Source organism: Cebidichthys violaceus, unplaced genomic scaffold, assembly GCF_023349555.1.
Source record: "Cebidichthys violaceus isolate CVI_PGR_0920_01 unplaced genomic scaffold, fCebVio1.0.p SCAF_2, whole genome shotgun sequence".
Lineage (NCBI taxonomy): Eukaryota > Metazoa > Chordata > Actinopteri > Perciformes > Stichaeidae > Cebidichthys > Cebidichthys violaceus.
Genome location: NW_027176372.1, coordinates 16,838,867 through 16,856,187, shown reverse-complemented (window position 1 = coordinate 16,856,187; position 17,321 = coordinate 16,838,867). Strand labels below are relative to the sequence as shown.

General features: G+C 40.7%; 2 protein-coding genes across 2 annotated transcripts; one reads left to right on the top strand and one right to left on the bottom strand.

Annotated features, from left to right (window-relative positions):
- Positions 1 to 1,893: 1,893 nt before the first annotated feature.
- LOC137875511 (zinc-binding protein A33-like) lies at positions 1,894 to 10,654 on the bottom strand. The gene is made up of 6 exons (XM_068714839.1): positions 10,034 to 10,654; positions 9,243 to 9,338; positions 6,770 to 7,003; positions 6,600 to 6,622; positions 5,986 to 6,101; positions 1,894 to 5,352 (listed from the first exon to the last, which is right to left on the bottom strand). Exons 1-6 carry the CDS (start codon positions 10,556 to 10,558, stop codon positions 4,787 to 4,789), a joined length of 1,560 nt encoding a protein of 519 aa, XP_068570940.1. The 5' UTR covers positions 10,559 to 10,654; the 3' UTR covers positions 1,894 to 4,786.
- Positions 10,655 to 13,942: 3,288 nt separating this feature from the next.
- LOC137875515 (endonuclease domain-containing 1 protein-like) lies at positions 13,943 to 16,037 on the top strand. Its single transcript, XM_068714845.1, has 2 exons — positions 13,943 to 14,381; positions 15,115 to 16,037. Exons 1-2 carry the CDS (start codon positions 14,073 to 14,075, stop codon positions 15,718 to 15,720), a joined length of 915 nt encoding a protein of 304 aa, XP_068570946.1. The 5' UTR covers positions 13,943 to 14,072; the 3' UTR covers positions 15,721 to 16,037.
- Positions 16,038 to 17,321: the final 1,284 nt, after the last annotated feature.

The window sequence follows — 17,321 nt, the reverse complement described above, 5'->3', positions numbered from 1 at the left end:
CTTCCCTGCTCTCCTCTCTTCGGCAGTAGCTATTGTTTATTTTATTTGTATTTCATCAAATTCGTCACAAAGTCAGCTATAAAAGATTGAAAAATTCCCCCAAAAATTCAGCTCTGTCGATGAGGTGTTTTCTTTGTTCTGGGTAAAAATAAAATGGAGAGAACGAGTGAAGGGATTCAAGAAAAAATAATAACTCAAATGCTCATCTAGTTCCTCCTCTCTGTCCTAGTATTGACACCGCACTCCTGTCCATTTCTCTCTCGGTGTATTCAGGTGAGGAGGTTTTTATCTTCAGCTGTTGTCTTTGCACTGGGATTGAATTCCTGCACCTCTGCCCCCGCTCGCTATCTCTTGGTCCTTTTTAGATGACACTCTACACCTCCTGAACTTTACCTCTCTCACGTTATCTACCTGTAACACATCAACCTCTCTCTCCTCCTCCTCCTCTTCCTCCCATTCATCACAGGTAAACGCTCCTCTTGTTGCCTGGGTGCTTTGTCACAGCTCCCCATCCTGTCATCAGGATGTTTATAAATATTTATACATCCTTCATAAAATCCAGCTCTCAATCAAACTCATGAATGTCGTGAATTTCTTTCACTCGTATTTTTCGGTCTGTATTTTTTTTCTCCTCCCATCCTCGTCTCTTTTCCTCCTACAGTAATCCTCGTTGCTGTACATGCTTTCTCCTCTACCCCGTCTCTCTCAATCTATCCGCCCTCAATCCCCTGTCATATTTGGAGCCTTTGTAACACAAATTGGATTCTTTTGGAGGTGCCAAGGTCAGCTATTCATTAAGTGACAGAGATCGAGAGATCGAGAGAGAGAGAGAGAGAGAGAGAGAGAGAGAGAGAGAGGGGGGGGGGGATACAAGCTTCGTGATAATGATTTTGTTTAGTCTACAACACATCGCCTCAATGTAGTCCTGCATGTATAATCTCATCCAGCGAGCATGGCTGAGCACACACTCACATGCGCACACACACAGGTGAACATGTTACCACTCTATTTTTATACATGAATGTTCACACAAGCATGTAAGCATTTAATTCTGGTTTTCAGCTCTCTCAAACGGCCGTCTAGCTTCATAGCTTTTGTCCAACGCAGCTGATTCCACTGAAAGATTTTTTTTGGTATAAATAAAACCCATCAATGTGTTTTCCCTCCATCAAATAAAAAACAGGGACGTTGGCAGGTGTTAGTGTCCCCCCCCCACCGAAATCTCCCTCCATCTTTGCATCTCCTGTTATCCCGCAATAAACATTTCAGACTGAAGCAGACCCTGATAGTGTGTATTCTCCAGACTGAGGGATAATGTATATAGCTTGAACTCTCTCCAGCTTCTAATGAGGTTTCCATTTATCACTTTAACCCCGTCATTCAGTCTCTCTGTCTTCCTTCAGCCCCTCTCGCCATCCCTCTCGTCATTGTTTATTGATGGAGGGAGGGAGCAAATTCTTGAGCGGGAGGCAGAAAGCAGATCCATAACAGAGAAAGCTACTTTACATGGCGCTGAGGGTTAAAAATAGGGGTTGTATTTTGGGAACAGATCAGTCATGTGAGAGAGGAGAGATAAAGGATGGATGAACATGATGAAAAGAGAGATGAGGGATGGAATAAAACGCAGAATTTTCAAAGAGAACGTGTAAAAAAAGAAAAACTTTCATCCCAGACTTCTCTTTCACTTTGACTCCTCACTGAAACCAATCAAACAACGGGGATGAATGACAGAGGGAGGGGCAGAAGAGCAGTAATGTAGAAGTGACTGCTTGTGTTACTGCTTGTTGATCGGCCAGCAATAATATCTAATTACAGATTGGGACAGGAGTAGTCTTCAGACCAGCAGTCTATGGTTAATATATAGGCGGATGACGCACAGAGATTAAGCTGACATGGATAACAGATACGTTTAATTTGGGTCAGACCAATTCTCATTATTTATTTGTTCGTAATAGTAGTCACAGATTACTGTTCAATTGGCACAATCTCATTAGCTTGGACATTGAAGAAAAAGACACTTTGTGAGTATCAGTGACCGGTAAACACAACACTCGAACACAGGCGACAGGTAATCAAATGATTATCTAGAGGATATCTATGGCCGTAACATGCAATATCAATCAGGTTTTTGTGTTGAGTCCGCGTCAAACAGGATGTTTCAACTCTTTACGCCTATAGTGTGTGTCAAAATGTATCTGAGACCTCACCAGCACCTTGATGCTGTTCTTGTGTGTTCACAGGACCAGCCAGGCAACCAGGTGCCTCGTTCCAGATGTTTTGGAGACTTAGCATCCCCTCTTGTCTCTCTCTGGTTTTCTTGTCTATTCTGTCAGAAATGCCTGATGTCAAAGTTAAGAAATGGTATGGTCCACTTTAGGGGTGTCTGATACTTACATTAAAAGATTCTTCCAGGCATAAATATGCGAAATATATTGCAATATTTCAAGTAAGAAAAATATATAAATGTGTTGACACCCTGACCAGGTTTTTTAACCTCTTTTGGGGGATATATATATATATATATATATATATATATATATATATATATATATATATATATATATAGTACTAATTAACAACCGTAATCTCCCCCTGTAATTTGAACTCTGTCTTTTTAGTGTCTGTACTCTACATTGTTGTATTGGTACTTTTGCTTAAGTAGAAGATCTGAATACTTCTTCCACCATTGCTCAGGTGGTCCTATCTGTTTGGAGGCACCTGGAAGTTCATATATGTTTACAATACACCTGTAATATCGTCATCCAGATTTTCCATCTTTTACTTTTGTAATGATGGTTTATTTTGGACACAGCATCTACTGTATGTCTGTTCTCTGTTGCTCAGGTTTCTTCCGTTTAAGTTTCTTTGGGGGGAGATTTTCCTTTATCAGAATTGTAAAGCCCTTTAATACACATTTGTAGTTTGTGATATTGGGCTATATCAATACAGATGTTGAGATGACCTCTTCTCTAAAAGCTTTGAGTGGGCGGCAGTTGAGGAGGTTGACTTCCATATGATTCATTAAAAGTTGCATTATAAAGACGCTGTGGAACAGATTGATGCTGCATGCAGTTTGTTTGAGGCGCCCTCTGGTGGAATTAAATGGACAAAACAACCTCAGTCGGAAATTGAATCACATTATGAAAATCGAATTCCAAATGTCTAGACAGTGTTTTCTCTCGTCAAAACTTTCAAAGACACAAAGTATTTTAAAATGACATTTTTGCAGAGTTGTATTGTGGTGGGACATTTAGAGGTAAGTGTCCCTCGTAACGTAAAGGCATATTTAGTAAGTAATAATAGAAGTCATTATTACTTCTGTTAAATCTACTATACGCATCATGTCATACGAATTACAAGATTGGCTACATAACAGCTATAAAACAGTAAAAAGTATGACATTGGTTTTTTTAGACATTTCAAAACACACAGTAAGAAATTGCAACAACATTAGTTAGTACAATTTTAAAATATTTTTTTGCAGAGACCAGTTAAAGTTTATCTGTGGAGTTTTCTTTAAAAAAAAAAAAAAAAAAAGTTATGTTTACATTCAGTGTCACCAAAAAGCATTGTGTTTACCCTTTCGCTCTAACAAATGTGTTGAATGCATTATCTTCATCACAAAACATTTGCAACGCTCACACAGTGGTGCATTTAAGTCTTTGGCTACATCAACAAGCAACATGCCGTAACTCGTTTCTAATGAATTCACTTACCAATACAAAGTCTTACAGCATAAGGCTATTCTTTGTTTGTCGTATTGTCAACAAGACCAAAACCAACAATGTGTTAATCTGTCTCTTAATACCTTTTTGGCCCTCAGCCACAAGTTCACTCATGTCTACTTAACCTGCACATCTTCTACAAATTATTTTCCCCTCATCAATCTACACTCAATACCCCTTAATGACAACGTGAAAACAGGATTTTAGTTTTTAAGTGGTTCAAGTTTTTAAGTTTTTTTTTTACAAATTTATTAAAAAAGAAAAAAAAAGAAAATAATGCATATGCAACATAAGACCTTTTGCTATACCACTTGACATTTAAATCAGGTGTTTATAATCTCTCAGGCTTTGACTAAACAGACAGTACTTGATAATATTATCAATTCATTGTTGGTTTTGGTCTTTTCACAGGATTTGTTGACCATGAGATGTCATTTAAAGGGTAATTTGTCTTGTATTTTTCAACTTAAGTCTTAAAAATGATAGCGCATTAGACCTGCTTGCAGAGTTACCTGTAGGACCGGGTATCGGTATCTTTTTAACGTATTGACCGAAACAACCCAGTACCAAGTGGTATCGAAACTTGTCCAGTTAAACAATACCTGCATTCAATCCTTTTTGTACCCACATCTAAAAGAAAAAATACTATTTGTATGGTTTTACTCGCAGTCAATCACCGCAAGTGTTCTTTGATTTAACATGGCGTGTGATTGGCCCACCATCACCACCAGCAGCTACAACCCATACAGTCTGAGGGGCGGTGAAGTCGAGCGTGGTGTATTTGACAGAGTTGTCAGTTCGGTCTGCTGAGTTGTCACTAGTCCAGCTACATTACACACCTGTTGCATCTGATGAAAATAAATGCGTTGGTGGCATTATAGGCAACTGAATGCATCCAATCATATGTTGGGTATGGAATGTACTGAAAAAAGAAAATGTATGATCATTAATACAGCAAAGTCCAACAAGGGAGATGTGTTAGTGCTCATGAGATGAGTCCATCAAAGTTCAATAGCTGCTAAATCTTCTTCTGCAGTTATATTCTGAATCTATCCGGACATCTATCCCCAGTGTGGCGTCACCAAAGTGAGCGGCTCCCGGTTTTGTCCGTTGATAATCGGCCAGGGATTAAAGTACGGGTAAACAGGCTCTTTGAATTTTGCATTATAGAAGGTGAAGAGGTGGCTCATGTTTCCTGCATCGTAAAACCCTACGTCACCACGACTATAGTCCAGATAGACCCCCACCCTGCTGGGGGGTTTGGAGGGATATATCAAGCTCTCCTCCGAGTCGGTGCACGCCTCATACTCGCTGGTGCCGTCAGCGTTGTCCCTCAGCACCAGAGTCCAGAAACCATCATCCGGGCAGAGGCTGATCTCATCCTTCCTGTTGACGGAGGCTGTGGCCACGCCCAGACCCCACGCTGTCTTGGAGTCCACTTCCACCTCCCAGTAGTGTCTCCCAGAGGAGAAGGCCTCAGAGCCCAGGACGATGTTGTAGAGAGTAAAGCGCTCTGGGTTGTTGGGCAGGTTGGGCTGGATTTTTCCCACGTGGACGCTGGTGCGACACGGGGACACCCACAGGCACGGGTAGGCTGTGTCTGGGTCCAGGGTCACCGCTTTGACAGCTAAGAGGGCAACAAAAACAAAAACAAAGAGTTAGAAATGGACCAATGCAACAACAACAACAACAAACGTGTGTTAACAGACAATGACCCAAGAAAGACTCCTTGGCTGTGACCTTCAACAAGATACTGAATGCCTTCCTGCTCAATTAGTGTAAGACGAGCTAGATAAGAGCATCAGCTACATGGATACAAATTAAATATAAATGATACTGTGTAACTCTATAGATTCATTAAATCCTTTACTGCAGTCTAGTGTTACGCAATCAATGTATGACATGTCATTGGCACATGACCAAAATAAGTTTTCATTGACAGACAGAACCTAGAAAGCAGATGTCATGCTTGAAAACTTCTATTGACAGAGCAGGTTGATACAAGAAAATGAAAAGCACAAAAATGTCGTTTGTAGTTATAGTCAGCTGTTTGTTTTTTTAAAAGGAGCACCCAACCAAATTTTTATTTTAATGTACTAGTCATGGGAAGGACTACTACTCAGACTTTATATGCTCTTGTGTGTGTGTGCATGTGTGTGTGTGTGTGTGTGTGTGTGTGTGTATATATATGTGTGTGTATATATATATATGTGTGTATATATATATATATATATATATATATATATATATATATATATACCTGGCTGAAAGATTGAGCTCATTTTCCTCCAGGTCCTGTACTGCAGAGGTCCCAGAAACTCTCCTGACTGCAGATCCTCACCCACCTCTGAGGGGCGCTCAAAAAAGCTCTCAGCCCTGACGGAGAGAAAGGGAGAAAATAAATTAAAGCAAAAGGTTTCTCTACGCCAGATCTGTGCTGCTCACGCGGGCGATTATAAAATGTCAAGAACATCTTGTTAAAAAAAAACATTATAGCATTCTTCTTCTGTTTTACTTAGAAAAGGTGACCATTTAAGACATGAGCAGCACATTGTGGCCTTTAAGTCACGTCTTTATGTCATATCTGCATTCAGGCCACCTCTTTAAGAAGAAATGTAAACAAGACACTGACGGATCCTTTATCCTTTAAGTTTGAAGTTGTCTTGGACTTTCTGCCTCCAGTCAACATGACAATGTGTGGCAAAGATGAAGCGCTGTACCACAATCACGCCCCCACATCCTGTTTCAGCAACACGTACTTACAAAACAATACATCCTTTACTTTTGACTTTAGACCTTTGATTTAGGTCACATAGAGATATAGGGGGAGAAGACCGAGAAAAGAATGAGTTGAAGGATTTTGATAATACTCACCCTCCGATGAAATCTTTGATTCCCTGAAATAGAGCAGATCAAAACAAGCCAACGTTTATGAAATACATGCAGATAATATCTTTGACACTTCTAGAGTGTAACAATTGTCTTAATGCTACTGATATGGCTCTTTTTCCCCCAGTCTACCTGGTTATTATCATCTCTTATACCTTGAGTTGCTCTGGGTTTTCTTCTTCTGTCAGTTTGAGGCGAAGCTGGTCGGCCGTACTTTCCATTTGGCTGATTTGCTCTGTGGTCTCAGTGAGCGCCTCCTCCAGCTGGTTGAGCTTCTCCTCTTTCTGCTTCTGCAGTTTCTCCTTTATGCGCTCTTCCTCCTCCAGTAGGAACTCCCTCAGACGGCCAAACTCCGCAGTGACCATCTCCTCCAGATCTCCTGCTCGATCCTGAAACACACGGGAAAGAATTTGTGATGTTTTAACTCTAGGCCAAAGTATTCTCACTTTTTAAACATGCAAATTAAACTATCCAATACATATATCCACTACTCTTATTTCATTACAGGCCAAAACTTGACTGAATAACCTGAGAAATATGTAGGAAGAGGCCTTGTTGTTGACTGTGAGGGACTGACACCAAACCTGCAGGTACTTTTTGGTATTTACGTATATTCAGTTATTCTGTTCGTTTTTTGGAAATACATTTAGACAGGTTCATCTGCACTTTGTATATATTTGATATAGTCCGTGGCAGGATGTGAATAAGTACATGTGCTCCAGTATTTTACTGAAGTATTTCAATTTCATGAGACTTTCACTAGCCTACATTTCATCTGATATTATTGTACTTTTTACTGCACGTTTATCTGAACTAAAAGCACTGATTACTTAACAAGTAACAGTAAGGTTTACATAGAAAACAATGTTATGACTGTTGCCATGAGTAAAAAAAAGTTAAAAAAAACCAACTGAACTTATTAAAATATGATGGATTGTTACATGTTAAAATACAAAAATATTGTATAAATTACTTCTCCACCTCAACCAAGTACAAGAGTAAAATGCTACTCACACATGAAAACATTAACATTAATAATATGATAATACAAAGCCTAATATACAACCCACTGCTGATTGTTTTTTTTATGTGTCAAGTACTTTGGATAGTATGTGCTTAACACTCATGTACTTTTACTTTAAAGAGTACTCCACTGATTTAGCATCGCAATCCTGTAACATTGTCGGACAAAAAGATCCTCAAAAAGAGGTTCAAAGTTGAAGCAGCATAACCAGAGATATCGTCCTTTTTTTATTCAACACATTCCACGCTTGCATTACCCACAATGCAACTTGACCACTAACGGTTCGGTAGGAGATGCAGGTGTGTTATGCAAGCTAATGTAGCCTTGAGTGGCTGGCCTCAGAAAGAGGTGAGGGGCGGACTGCAGAGGTCTGGTAAGCTCACTTTGATGTGCTGTAAAACTTGAGGACATTTATCAGACTTAACTGAGCTCCTTCTGGAGCCACAAAAAGCTTAACACAATGTTTTTCACATATGCTGCAGTAATCCCCGAGACCTGTGGAGTTCCCCTTTAAGTAACATAAGGAATGCAAGGCTTTTACTTGTAACAGGGTTTGTGTAACTCTATTGTATTGGTGCTTTAATTTAAGTAAAGGATAGAAACACTTAATCAATTCCTAAGATGGGTAGATAGACAGGCAGCCAGGAAAAATAATAAACCCTTATATACACACACACACACACACACACACACACACACACACACACACACACACACACACAGATTGCCAAACTTCCTCTCAAACTTGTTGACCCACATCCTGTCACACCGACAGGGAAACAAAGAAGTGAAAATCTATGAATGTGCACATAAACTGGGCCTAACAGACAGACAGTGAAACAGACAGACACACATGGGAAAATATACATACTGAGACGTTCAGACAGACGTTCAGACAGACGGACAGACAGGATAGAGAAAGACAGCTTTAAAGTAGCCTGAAGCAGCAATAGGTGCAGTTATCTGCTGCAGCAGAAATGCTCCAGCAAAGCAAACATGCTACTCTCACATATCACTGTGTAACACACATAGGAACGCACAAAGAGACCCCTCTATTTAAAGTGAGTGCTGTTGTGGTGGAAAAAGCGACCCAGCCTAATCTCAACCAGCTGTTATCTCTTTCTGTGAGGGTGTATGGCATAGTCATTGTACATTCTGTACGCAAGCGTGCGTGTGTGTGTGTGTGTGTGTGTGTGTGTGTGTGTGTGTGTGTGTGTGTGTGTCACCTGTGAAAAAAGACATTGTGAGAAAGACAAACATGACTTGACGTGCATGGATGTTTATTAACTGCGTGTTTCATTTCAGGAAGAATCTCCGCATTTGCAAAACATGAGAACCATCACGTTCAAACAAACAGCACTGACTAACAACCTGTTGCGTCACCACCAGTCATAATTAGGACGAGTCATCTGTCCGTCACGTCTGTCAGACAGGTAAAGGTGAAGGAATGCAGGTGAATGTTGCTTAGCGACCAGCAATTCTGGTTCTATTCTCAGACACACACAAACACACACGTACACATATTGCTTCGCTAGGATTATGTCCAGTATATATTTCCGGTCTTTCACAATGCTTCACAAACAAATACACGCGTATCTCGATACCTTGATGAGGAGGATCTTTTCATTGGTCTGCCTTTGGAAGAGCGTGGCCTCCTCGGTCTGTAGCTCAACCCTCTCTAGAGCGACAGACAGCTTATCCTGCAGCAGAAACAGACAATCACATGCTAAACATCGCTGAGAAGTGGTGCCGCTTAACCAGATTAACGTTCATCAGCCTCTGCTCTGAACAACAACATCTTTGATGGGAGTCATATGATGCTCACCCTTTCCTCAACTGACTGCTCTGACCCACAAATTCAAAACAAATTGGAAACTTCAGTGTCAGTGAAACATGAGAGGCCTCTCAGAGCGACTCTTCAAACAAGCTGATGCTGGTCAGCAGCAGTGTTAAAAGTGTAGGGGAGTAGGAGTTCACACTTTTCTGCTGAATTCCTGTAAAAACACAAAGTACCAAAAGGCTCCCGGGGGAAAACGGGGAGTCTGCATTTAAATTTACTGACATTTCACAGCATCTGCTTTGTGAAAGAAATCTGTTTGCTCTGGCGTCTTTATTTATTAAACTCAATCTTAATTAACTAGATTTAATTAGACATTTATGAATGTTTGGCAAACTTGAGATACATTTCTTCTCGAGAACAAGGGGAACGTGGCACTCTCTAAAACTTTAGACTTAAAGTTATGGTGATAAATAATGACATTGATTAATGATATCAAGATAGCCATCACCAATTATCTCAGAATTGGGTCCATGTAAACTTCACCAGAGGAGATCTTGCCATACCTTTGGCCTGAGAAGACTGAGCCCTATCTAAACTCAGCCAATGAGACAGTACCTTGTAGTTTTCAAAGGCCTCGATAATGGGGATGACATTGTGGGTCTTGTGGTCCCTAGACATGCCGCACACCAGACAGATGGGCAGCTGGTCGTCCTCACAGTACAGCTTCAACTTCTCCTCATGCTCCTCGCACATATCCATATCCAAACCCAGGCGCGGCCAGTGCCCGATGGACGAGGCCACGCTGTTCATGCTGGACCCGGGCTCCCGTTCCTCCGGCTCATCCAGCGAACCGTCAGAGAACCACCCGGTCGTCCCCGCGGCTGTGTCCATGGCCCGGGCTCTGCGCACGCTGTCCACGACGTTGCAGAGAAGCGAGTTGGGTCGCAGCTTACGGCCGCTCGACTTTCTACACTTGGGGCAACTCGACAACTCGTCCGCCTTGGCTTCCCAGCACTGGATGATGCACTGTTGGCAGAAGTGGTGTCCGCACTCGAGGATCACCGGATCATGGAAGAGCTCCAAACACACCGGGCAGGTGAGCTCCGACTGTAGCTCCTCAATCGCGTTGGCGTCTGCCATTCTTGGCGCACATAGTCCTTACAGAAAGAAAAAAGCGTCTGATGGCAACACAGTGAAAGAAAAGAGTGCTCTTCTTCCGTGCACACAGAGGGAGGGAGTGGTCTGAAGCTGACAGCACAGCAAATGTTTTCACGGAAGAGACGGAAGGCGTGCAGCAACAGGCTCGATGAGGCAGATGGAACTGTTGCATAACAGGGAACTCAAATGATACCTAATTAAGTTCATGATTTTATCTCATTTTTCTTTACTGAGGAAATATAGTCACTTCTTTCTCATAAATCACCCTTATCAAAAAAAAAGCGTCTTCCTAATGCCGTAGAGAACAATCGAAAGCATTAATACCAAGTTGGGCTCAAAGTAATTAATAAAGGGTAATAAACATCAAGATAATAATGTTAAGGAATCATCAATCAGTGCGTCAAGAGTCCTCACTTGCAATGAAGCCAACAGCAAAAGTTAGTAAATCATCTTTAATTCTAAATGTTGAAACACATTGGAATAATATAGTTTTCTTACAATAATTCAGTTTTGATAAAGTTTGGTCCAAATGCTCATCTGACGCTGAGATCAGAGGTTCAAACATCTTGTATATATTCAGTGTTTCTCAACAGTGGTGAGTTGCAGATTGCAAAGGTTGTTCATGCTGTGCTTGTCTAAACATACGTGGTGGCCGATTGAATTAGGTTTCACTTTTGTTTACATGTTCACAGATATATTGATAAAGTATCGCCTTTATACTCGCAAATATTTTATTGCACGTACAGTAACAAGCATAGTTACCATCAACTCGAGTATATCTTCACTTCACTGGTTCACTTTAACACGGCGATATGGTGGTGCAAGATGACGGACTTCGTAGATATAAATGCCTTTTTCTAAGCTAACAAAAACACTACGATTCTTAGTTTCTGGTGATTATACACTGATTAAAACATAGTTCTGAATAATTTATTCCATTGCTGCCAATTAATCTCCCTAAATGTTACACTTAAATGTAGGCTAACACTATTCCCTATTATTTTTGCAAACTTTTAGTATTTATGTCTGCATATAGGCTAACACATTCACTTTATTCATGTTGCTATCGCTATTTGCTAATTGTGTACACATGCTGTATTTGTTACAATAACTCTCATGTAGCATTAAAGGAGCACATAGGTTAGCTTTAATAAGGGCTCATTAGTTGTGCTTCAGAGTGAAGCTGTAGAGTACAATCTTACTTCAACAGGTAAGTTGCCAGGTGTTTGATTTAGGTTCCCAAACACACCCTACAGCCTTTGTGTGAGTCAGTCACACAAAACAAAGCAGAAGAAGGGAAACTAGCTGACAGAGTAAACCTGGAAAGGAATGTACGAGCGAAGCTATTCTAGTTTTTGTCTTTGCTGCTTTTGAGTGAATAGGAGAGTGTCTTTTATTTTTATTTTTTTCTACATAAGTCTATTTTTTTTTAATAGTCTTCTCTTGAAAGATTATATAAAAAACAGTTACACCTAAAAGACGGCTTTCATGCGCGCCAGGACTCATTAAGATGTGTTTTTACATGCAGAGGAATAATCCTGTCTCTGTATGACGGCTTCATTTATTCTGTTGTATTTATCCTCGTAACTATTTAACGGGTTGATAATGTCTACCACAAATAACAGTCAAACATCTAAGGCTACAACATGAAATATAGGATTCAACCCCCCTTCCCAAATATGTCATCACTGTTACTAGCAGCGCTACTCTGTGTGGAAACCGAAACTGTGGTAATTCCAGGTGGTCACGGCTTGTCACCAGTGACCGTAAACAACGTTATTACTCACAGTCCAACCAGTTTCACTGACCTGACCATTATTAACTTCTGTGTCATGGATATTCAGGCTGCTTCCAAGTGTCATGTCTCTGAGTGCTCACTAGATGGCCATAATACACAGTCCAGCGCCCACAACTCACAGATAAAATTAAAGATTCATACAGTATGTACTTCTTTCATCCCTGATCATATCCTGTCATTTCTCCTCAGGCAACATATTTATGACTTAATGTTCAGGCACTGCTATGCTAAGAATTTCTAAATGTGTCCAGAAAATCCCCATTAGTCCTGGCAGGGTGTATTGAAAGGAGCAGATTTCAGATTTCCACCTGCAAGAGGCACAAATAACCGTTCACAAATCTCCAATTAATGCATAAATATGTTATTGATGAGAGGCAGAGGAAGATGTTAAGGAGAGTCCTCCATTCAAGAAGCTAAAATGACAAAAAGCGTCTCATGAGCCCAGAAGGCGATCTAACATGACCTAGATTGTTTGTTTGTTTGTTTGTTTTTTATCATTCTTGGTGACGCTAGTATTGATACTCAAAGACTTGGTATCAGTAGTATCATTACTTTAGGTATAGATCCTACCCCTATGAACATCATGGTCTCAAATCTACCTCTTGGATCATTTGTAGTGTACGTCACTCTGATTTCCAACATAGTTACGTCATCTCTACAATCTAACTATTCCTGAATACTGTTCAAAATTAAATTTTTATGACAAATTGGAACAGATGGACAGAAACAGAGGATTTTCCAACTTAACTTAACAATTGAGTAATAATGGAAGTACTGTATGGAACGTGTATATCTTCCGGAAATTATTTGTGGTTCCCGCAATGAGAGAAGAAATACGAGGTTACACAGAAACTGGAGAGACAGACAATGAAACTTGCTGACTTGCCCAGAGGATTGTGCTTTTGACATGATATCAAATAATAAGAAACAACTTTTAAGGACAACACCACATAAATGCAAGAATCAAAATTAGTTTTTGCACCTCACAAACATCTCAGTGCAATCCATGAAAGCCTTTGCATCGTGCAAGTCACGTCTAAGTCTCCCATGATGCTTCATCTTTTTAAACAGTGTGAGAAAGGTGGGGACAGCGGCTTGACTGAAAGATGCTGAAACATCCAACAATAAAAACCTGGTCCTGGAGGGGACGTACACAGCATCAACCAGAAACTGCACCAGTGCATCAGTTCCTGTAGTGTTTAACACAGGCTTTTTCAAATTGTATTTGTAACATTTGATGTGGAAGATGTCTATTTAAGAAGCTTATTTATTCTAGTCAAGAATATACAAGGTCAGTCTTGATGCTCAGTTTACGTTTTGGAGTTCACCCTCAATTTACCACAATCACCAAATGATTAAAGTCTTGATACAAAATGGGTAACACCTCAGCTGACGAATGAAAAAAAGAATATGCAGTGCAATTGTTTCCCAGAAGGCTGCCTGACCGCTTGTTAGCAGGGGAAGTTTGATAACGGTTGGGGGTGGGTTACTCTCACCCAAAGGACTGCTGCTTCCAGTATATATAAGAGGAACCCTCTAACGCCTATACTCCAGACGCTGAAAGGACACAAAGGAGATATAGGTTTTATTTAACTCTGGAGCTTTGTCTGGGAGGAAGTCCGTCAACATAGTGCGTGTCCACTGGCATCTCTTTCCAGAAGACTTAAATACAGCCGACCTGCTGCTCTGTTGTGAAGGATGTCACAAAAGAAGATGCTGCAATGCTCCACGGGAGCTCTGCTGCTTCTTCTCCTACCCTGGTTCGGTGGCCTGGTCCTTGGAGAGATCAGCAACAACTTCTCCCAGTGCCTTGATTTCTTCTACAATAAAACTCCACCAAAGGGTATCAGTGCAGCAGGGTACCAGCCAATATGCCAGCGCTACAAAAACCAGTACCGCTTTGCCAGCCTGTATCACCGCCAGCATCGTTCACCACTGTACTCCGCGTATGTACTCAGTCCTGCAGATGGCAAGCGGCCCAAATCTACTTGGATGTTTGAACCTCAGGTGAGTAAAACAGTGTTCAAGAGCAGACACTTTCTTTTAAGACTAACTGTAATCTGTTGAGCATTACTTTGTTCAGTATGTGTTTACATATGCTCCTATTATACCCCCAGTTTAGTAGTTTTATATGAATTAAATAATATGAATTATTATCTTGTCAACCCCATTTAAATCAATGAGGGTGGATGACATAACAGAAACAGCATCAAAAATGATATCTTTAAAAGTTTAATCAAAACCTCTCTAAAATCTTTATTATTACAACCTTCATGGAGGTAGAATTTGTTGAAGGACTGTTGTGTTGTGCTGCATTAGTTGAAGATAGCTGTACTTAATAAAGTGGAAACAGAGTTTTCACTGTGATTAAATAGATTAGCAGGAAAAATAGTACAAAAAATATCGTCATTCCCGTGTAGATTTATTTGGAATTTATGTTTATGTTTTAAGGCTACAAGAGACGGTATGACGGAGAACACTAGTAGTTTCTGTTTAATTTAAGTATTGTTGTCGATGTGTGATTAGTGCAATTAAGTTTGAACCTTCAAGCAGAAACAATAAATACAAAAATGGTTCCACACACTCAATCTTTTCTTTGGAGAAGTAAGAAAGGAAAGTGGAAATCGTAAGTTCTGTTTTAATTTTAATTTTTCAAACTACATGAGTGAATCAGTCACACACTCAACTATTATACTAAAAAAGTGATATAACCTTCTCTCTGTCTCTCTCTGTCATTCAGTTGGCCTTTTCCTGTGCCAGCTCAGAGATGCAACCCTTCCATACCCCCGTGGACCAGAATGTGATTGAGAGCCAGGCAGTGTTTGAGGACTACAGGAACTCCAATTTCACCAAGGGCCATCTCAATCCCAGCATGCACCAGAAGACAAAAGAAGACCGTGAGGCCACCTTCACGCTGACAAACGTTGTCCCTCAGCAAGCGGGCTCCAACTCTGGAACGTGGAATGGTCTGGAGAATGAGGTTTTAAGAAAATTCAAGGCCTTCTGCAACGGGTCGATGCATGTGATCACCGGAGCCATGCCTTATGAGTCTGAAGCGCGCTCAATCAATAACAGGGTGTCTGTTCCTGAGTACATGTGGTCCGCCTACTGCTGCCCATCCTACAGATCCGACCTTCCTGAGTCAGTCAAGCCCTTTTTCCCCACATATGCTGCAGTGGGAAGGAATGACCGCAACAGTGGAGAGGAGATTGTGCCAGTTAATGTCAAGGCGAGAGCCTCTGTGAGGGGTTACGATGTGAGGCGCATGTCTTTAGAGACTCTGGAGGGCGTCTTGAAACAGAGGCTGGCCATGCCCATCACCCTGTTTCACAGACAGTGTCTGTAGCAACGATTAAAAGCTTTGGTTCCTTGTTTAAGTCAAATGTTAACTGTTATTGGTGTGCAATATTCACCATGTACAGCACATCTTGTCATCTTTAATTACTGAATGAGCGTTTGATTAATCAGTACATGAAATTAATTTTTCCAATGATTACGATTTTTTTTTAAACACATATATTGTCATCCTGTACCAACTAACCAAATGATTTTACTAATGACATAAATGGGTGAAGAGCCTTCTGATGATTTTCTTTTGAATAAGTACTAACTTTGTTCATACAAATGCAAACACCTCCAAATAAAATAGTTGCTCAATTCACATTTTGTATACTCTGTGTTTGTGCTGCAGCAGGCAGGCCGCCCAATGCCAACCGGATGTATAAAGTACAAATGAGCGTCTGACATGCTAGAGCAGTAATCACCTTTTAGGACAAACTGTGTTGAATGTGATTTTGCCAGATCATTTTCTTTAAATGAGTTGTCACCTTAGCTACAACTCCAGGGACATACTTCCCTGTACGTCTGGATAAACTATGTATCCCACTATCTGTGCTAGGTGCACAGTTTTCTTATGCTGGAAGACTACATGGCTCCAGGCCGGCTGTGTGGTAGTTTAAATAAAGACAAATGTATTCAGGACTATGTTACATTTATGCACAAAACTGAAAAGAATATGGTCTTGAAACTCAATTCTGACACAGGAACCATTTTCTGGACTGGCGGGTTCTCATGCAGGACCAAGTTTAAGTCCCTTATTATGTCTGCTGATTGTTTTAGTGGTGCATCTTCCACACATTCTCATTTAAATCATTTAAAAGTCTGGAGCTTTTGGGGCAACTGGAATTCTGGTGCACACTTTGCACGATTAGTAATCCAGCTTTGCTTCATGGGGTCATTATATAAAATTATAGTACAAATAATAAATGTTTACCCTTACACTATGTATAATAAATAATGTCACCATTGTAGCCAAAACAATAAATAATTTCAACAACTGATTCTGTTTAAAACAAACAAAATATAAAATAGTTTGGACATCGAAACGGAAAAGAAGGTAAAGAATACTTCGGAGTGATTTTTCAGTCCTTTTCACTTTCCATAGCCCAGTAAGGTAAACCTGGTTCTGTCCAGTGGTAACAAAGTCTAAAGCTAATTCATTAACATATTCAACACACAGAGGTTAAAGTGGTATTGTGTTTTCTGCATCGCTTCTTTGTTGTGTTTAGTATCTCAAAATCTCAAATCCAGCCTCTTCGGCTGTGAGGAAAAGCCAGGCAGTGTGTCAGGACTATCCCAGCATGCACCAGAAGACAAGTGAAGTCTGTGAGGCCAACTTTACAGTGACAAGCATTGCCCCTCAGTGGGAAGGCTCCAACAGAGGCACCTGGGTGGGATGTGTTAAAAAGATTCAATCACTGGGGTCATGCCTTATGCAGTAAGTCTGGAGCACACGCTACCGATACCAGATAGTTCCTGAGGACATGTGGTCTGCCTACTGCTGTCACTCTTACAGATCTGAGCTTCCTGACTCTGTGAAACCCTTTTTTCCCCGGCATATGCTGCAGTGCGAGAGAGTTACCCTGACAGTGGTAAAGAGATTGAGCT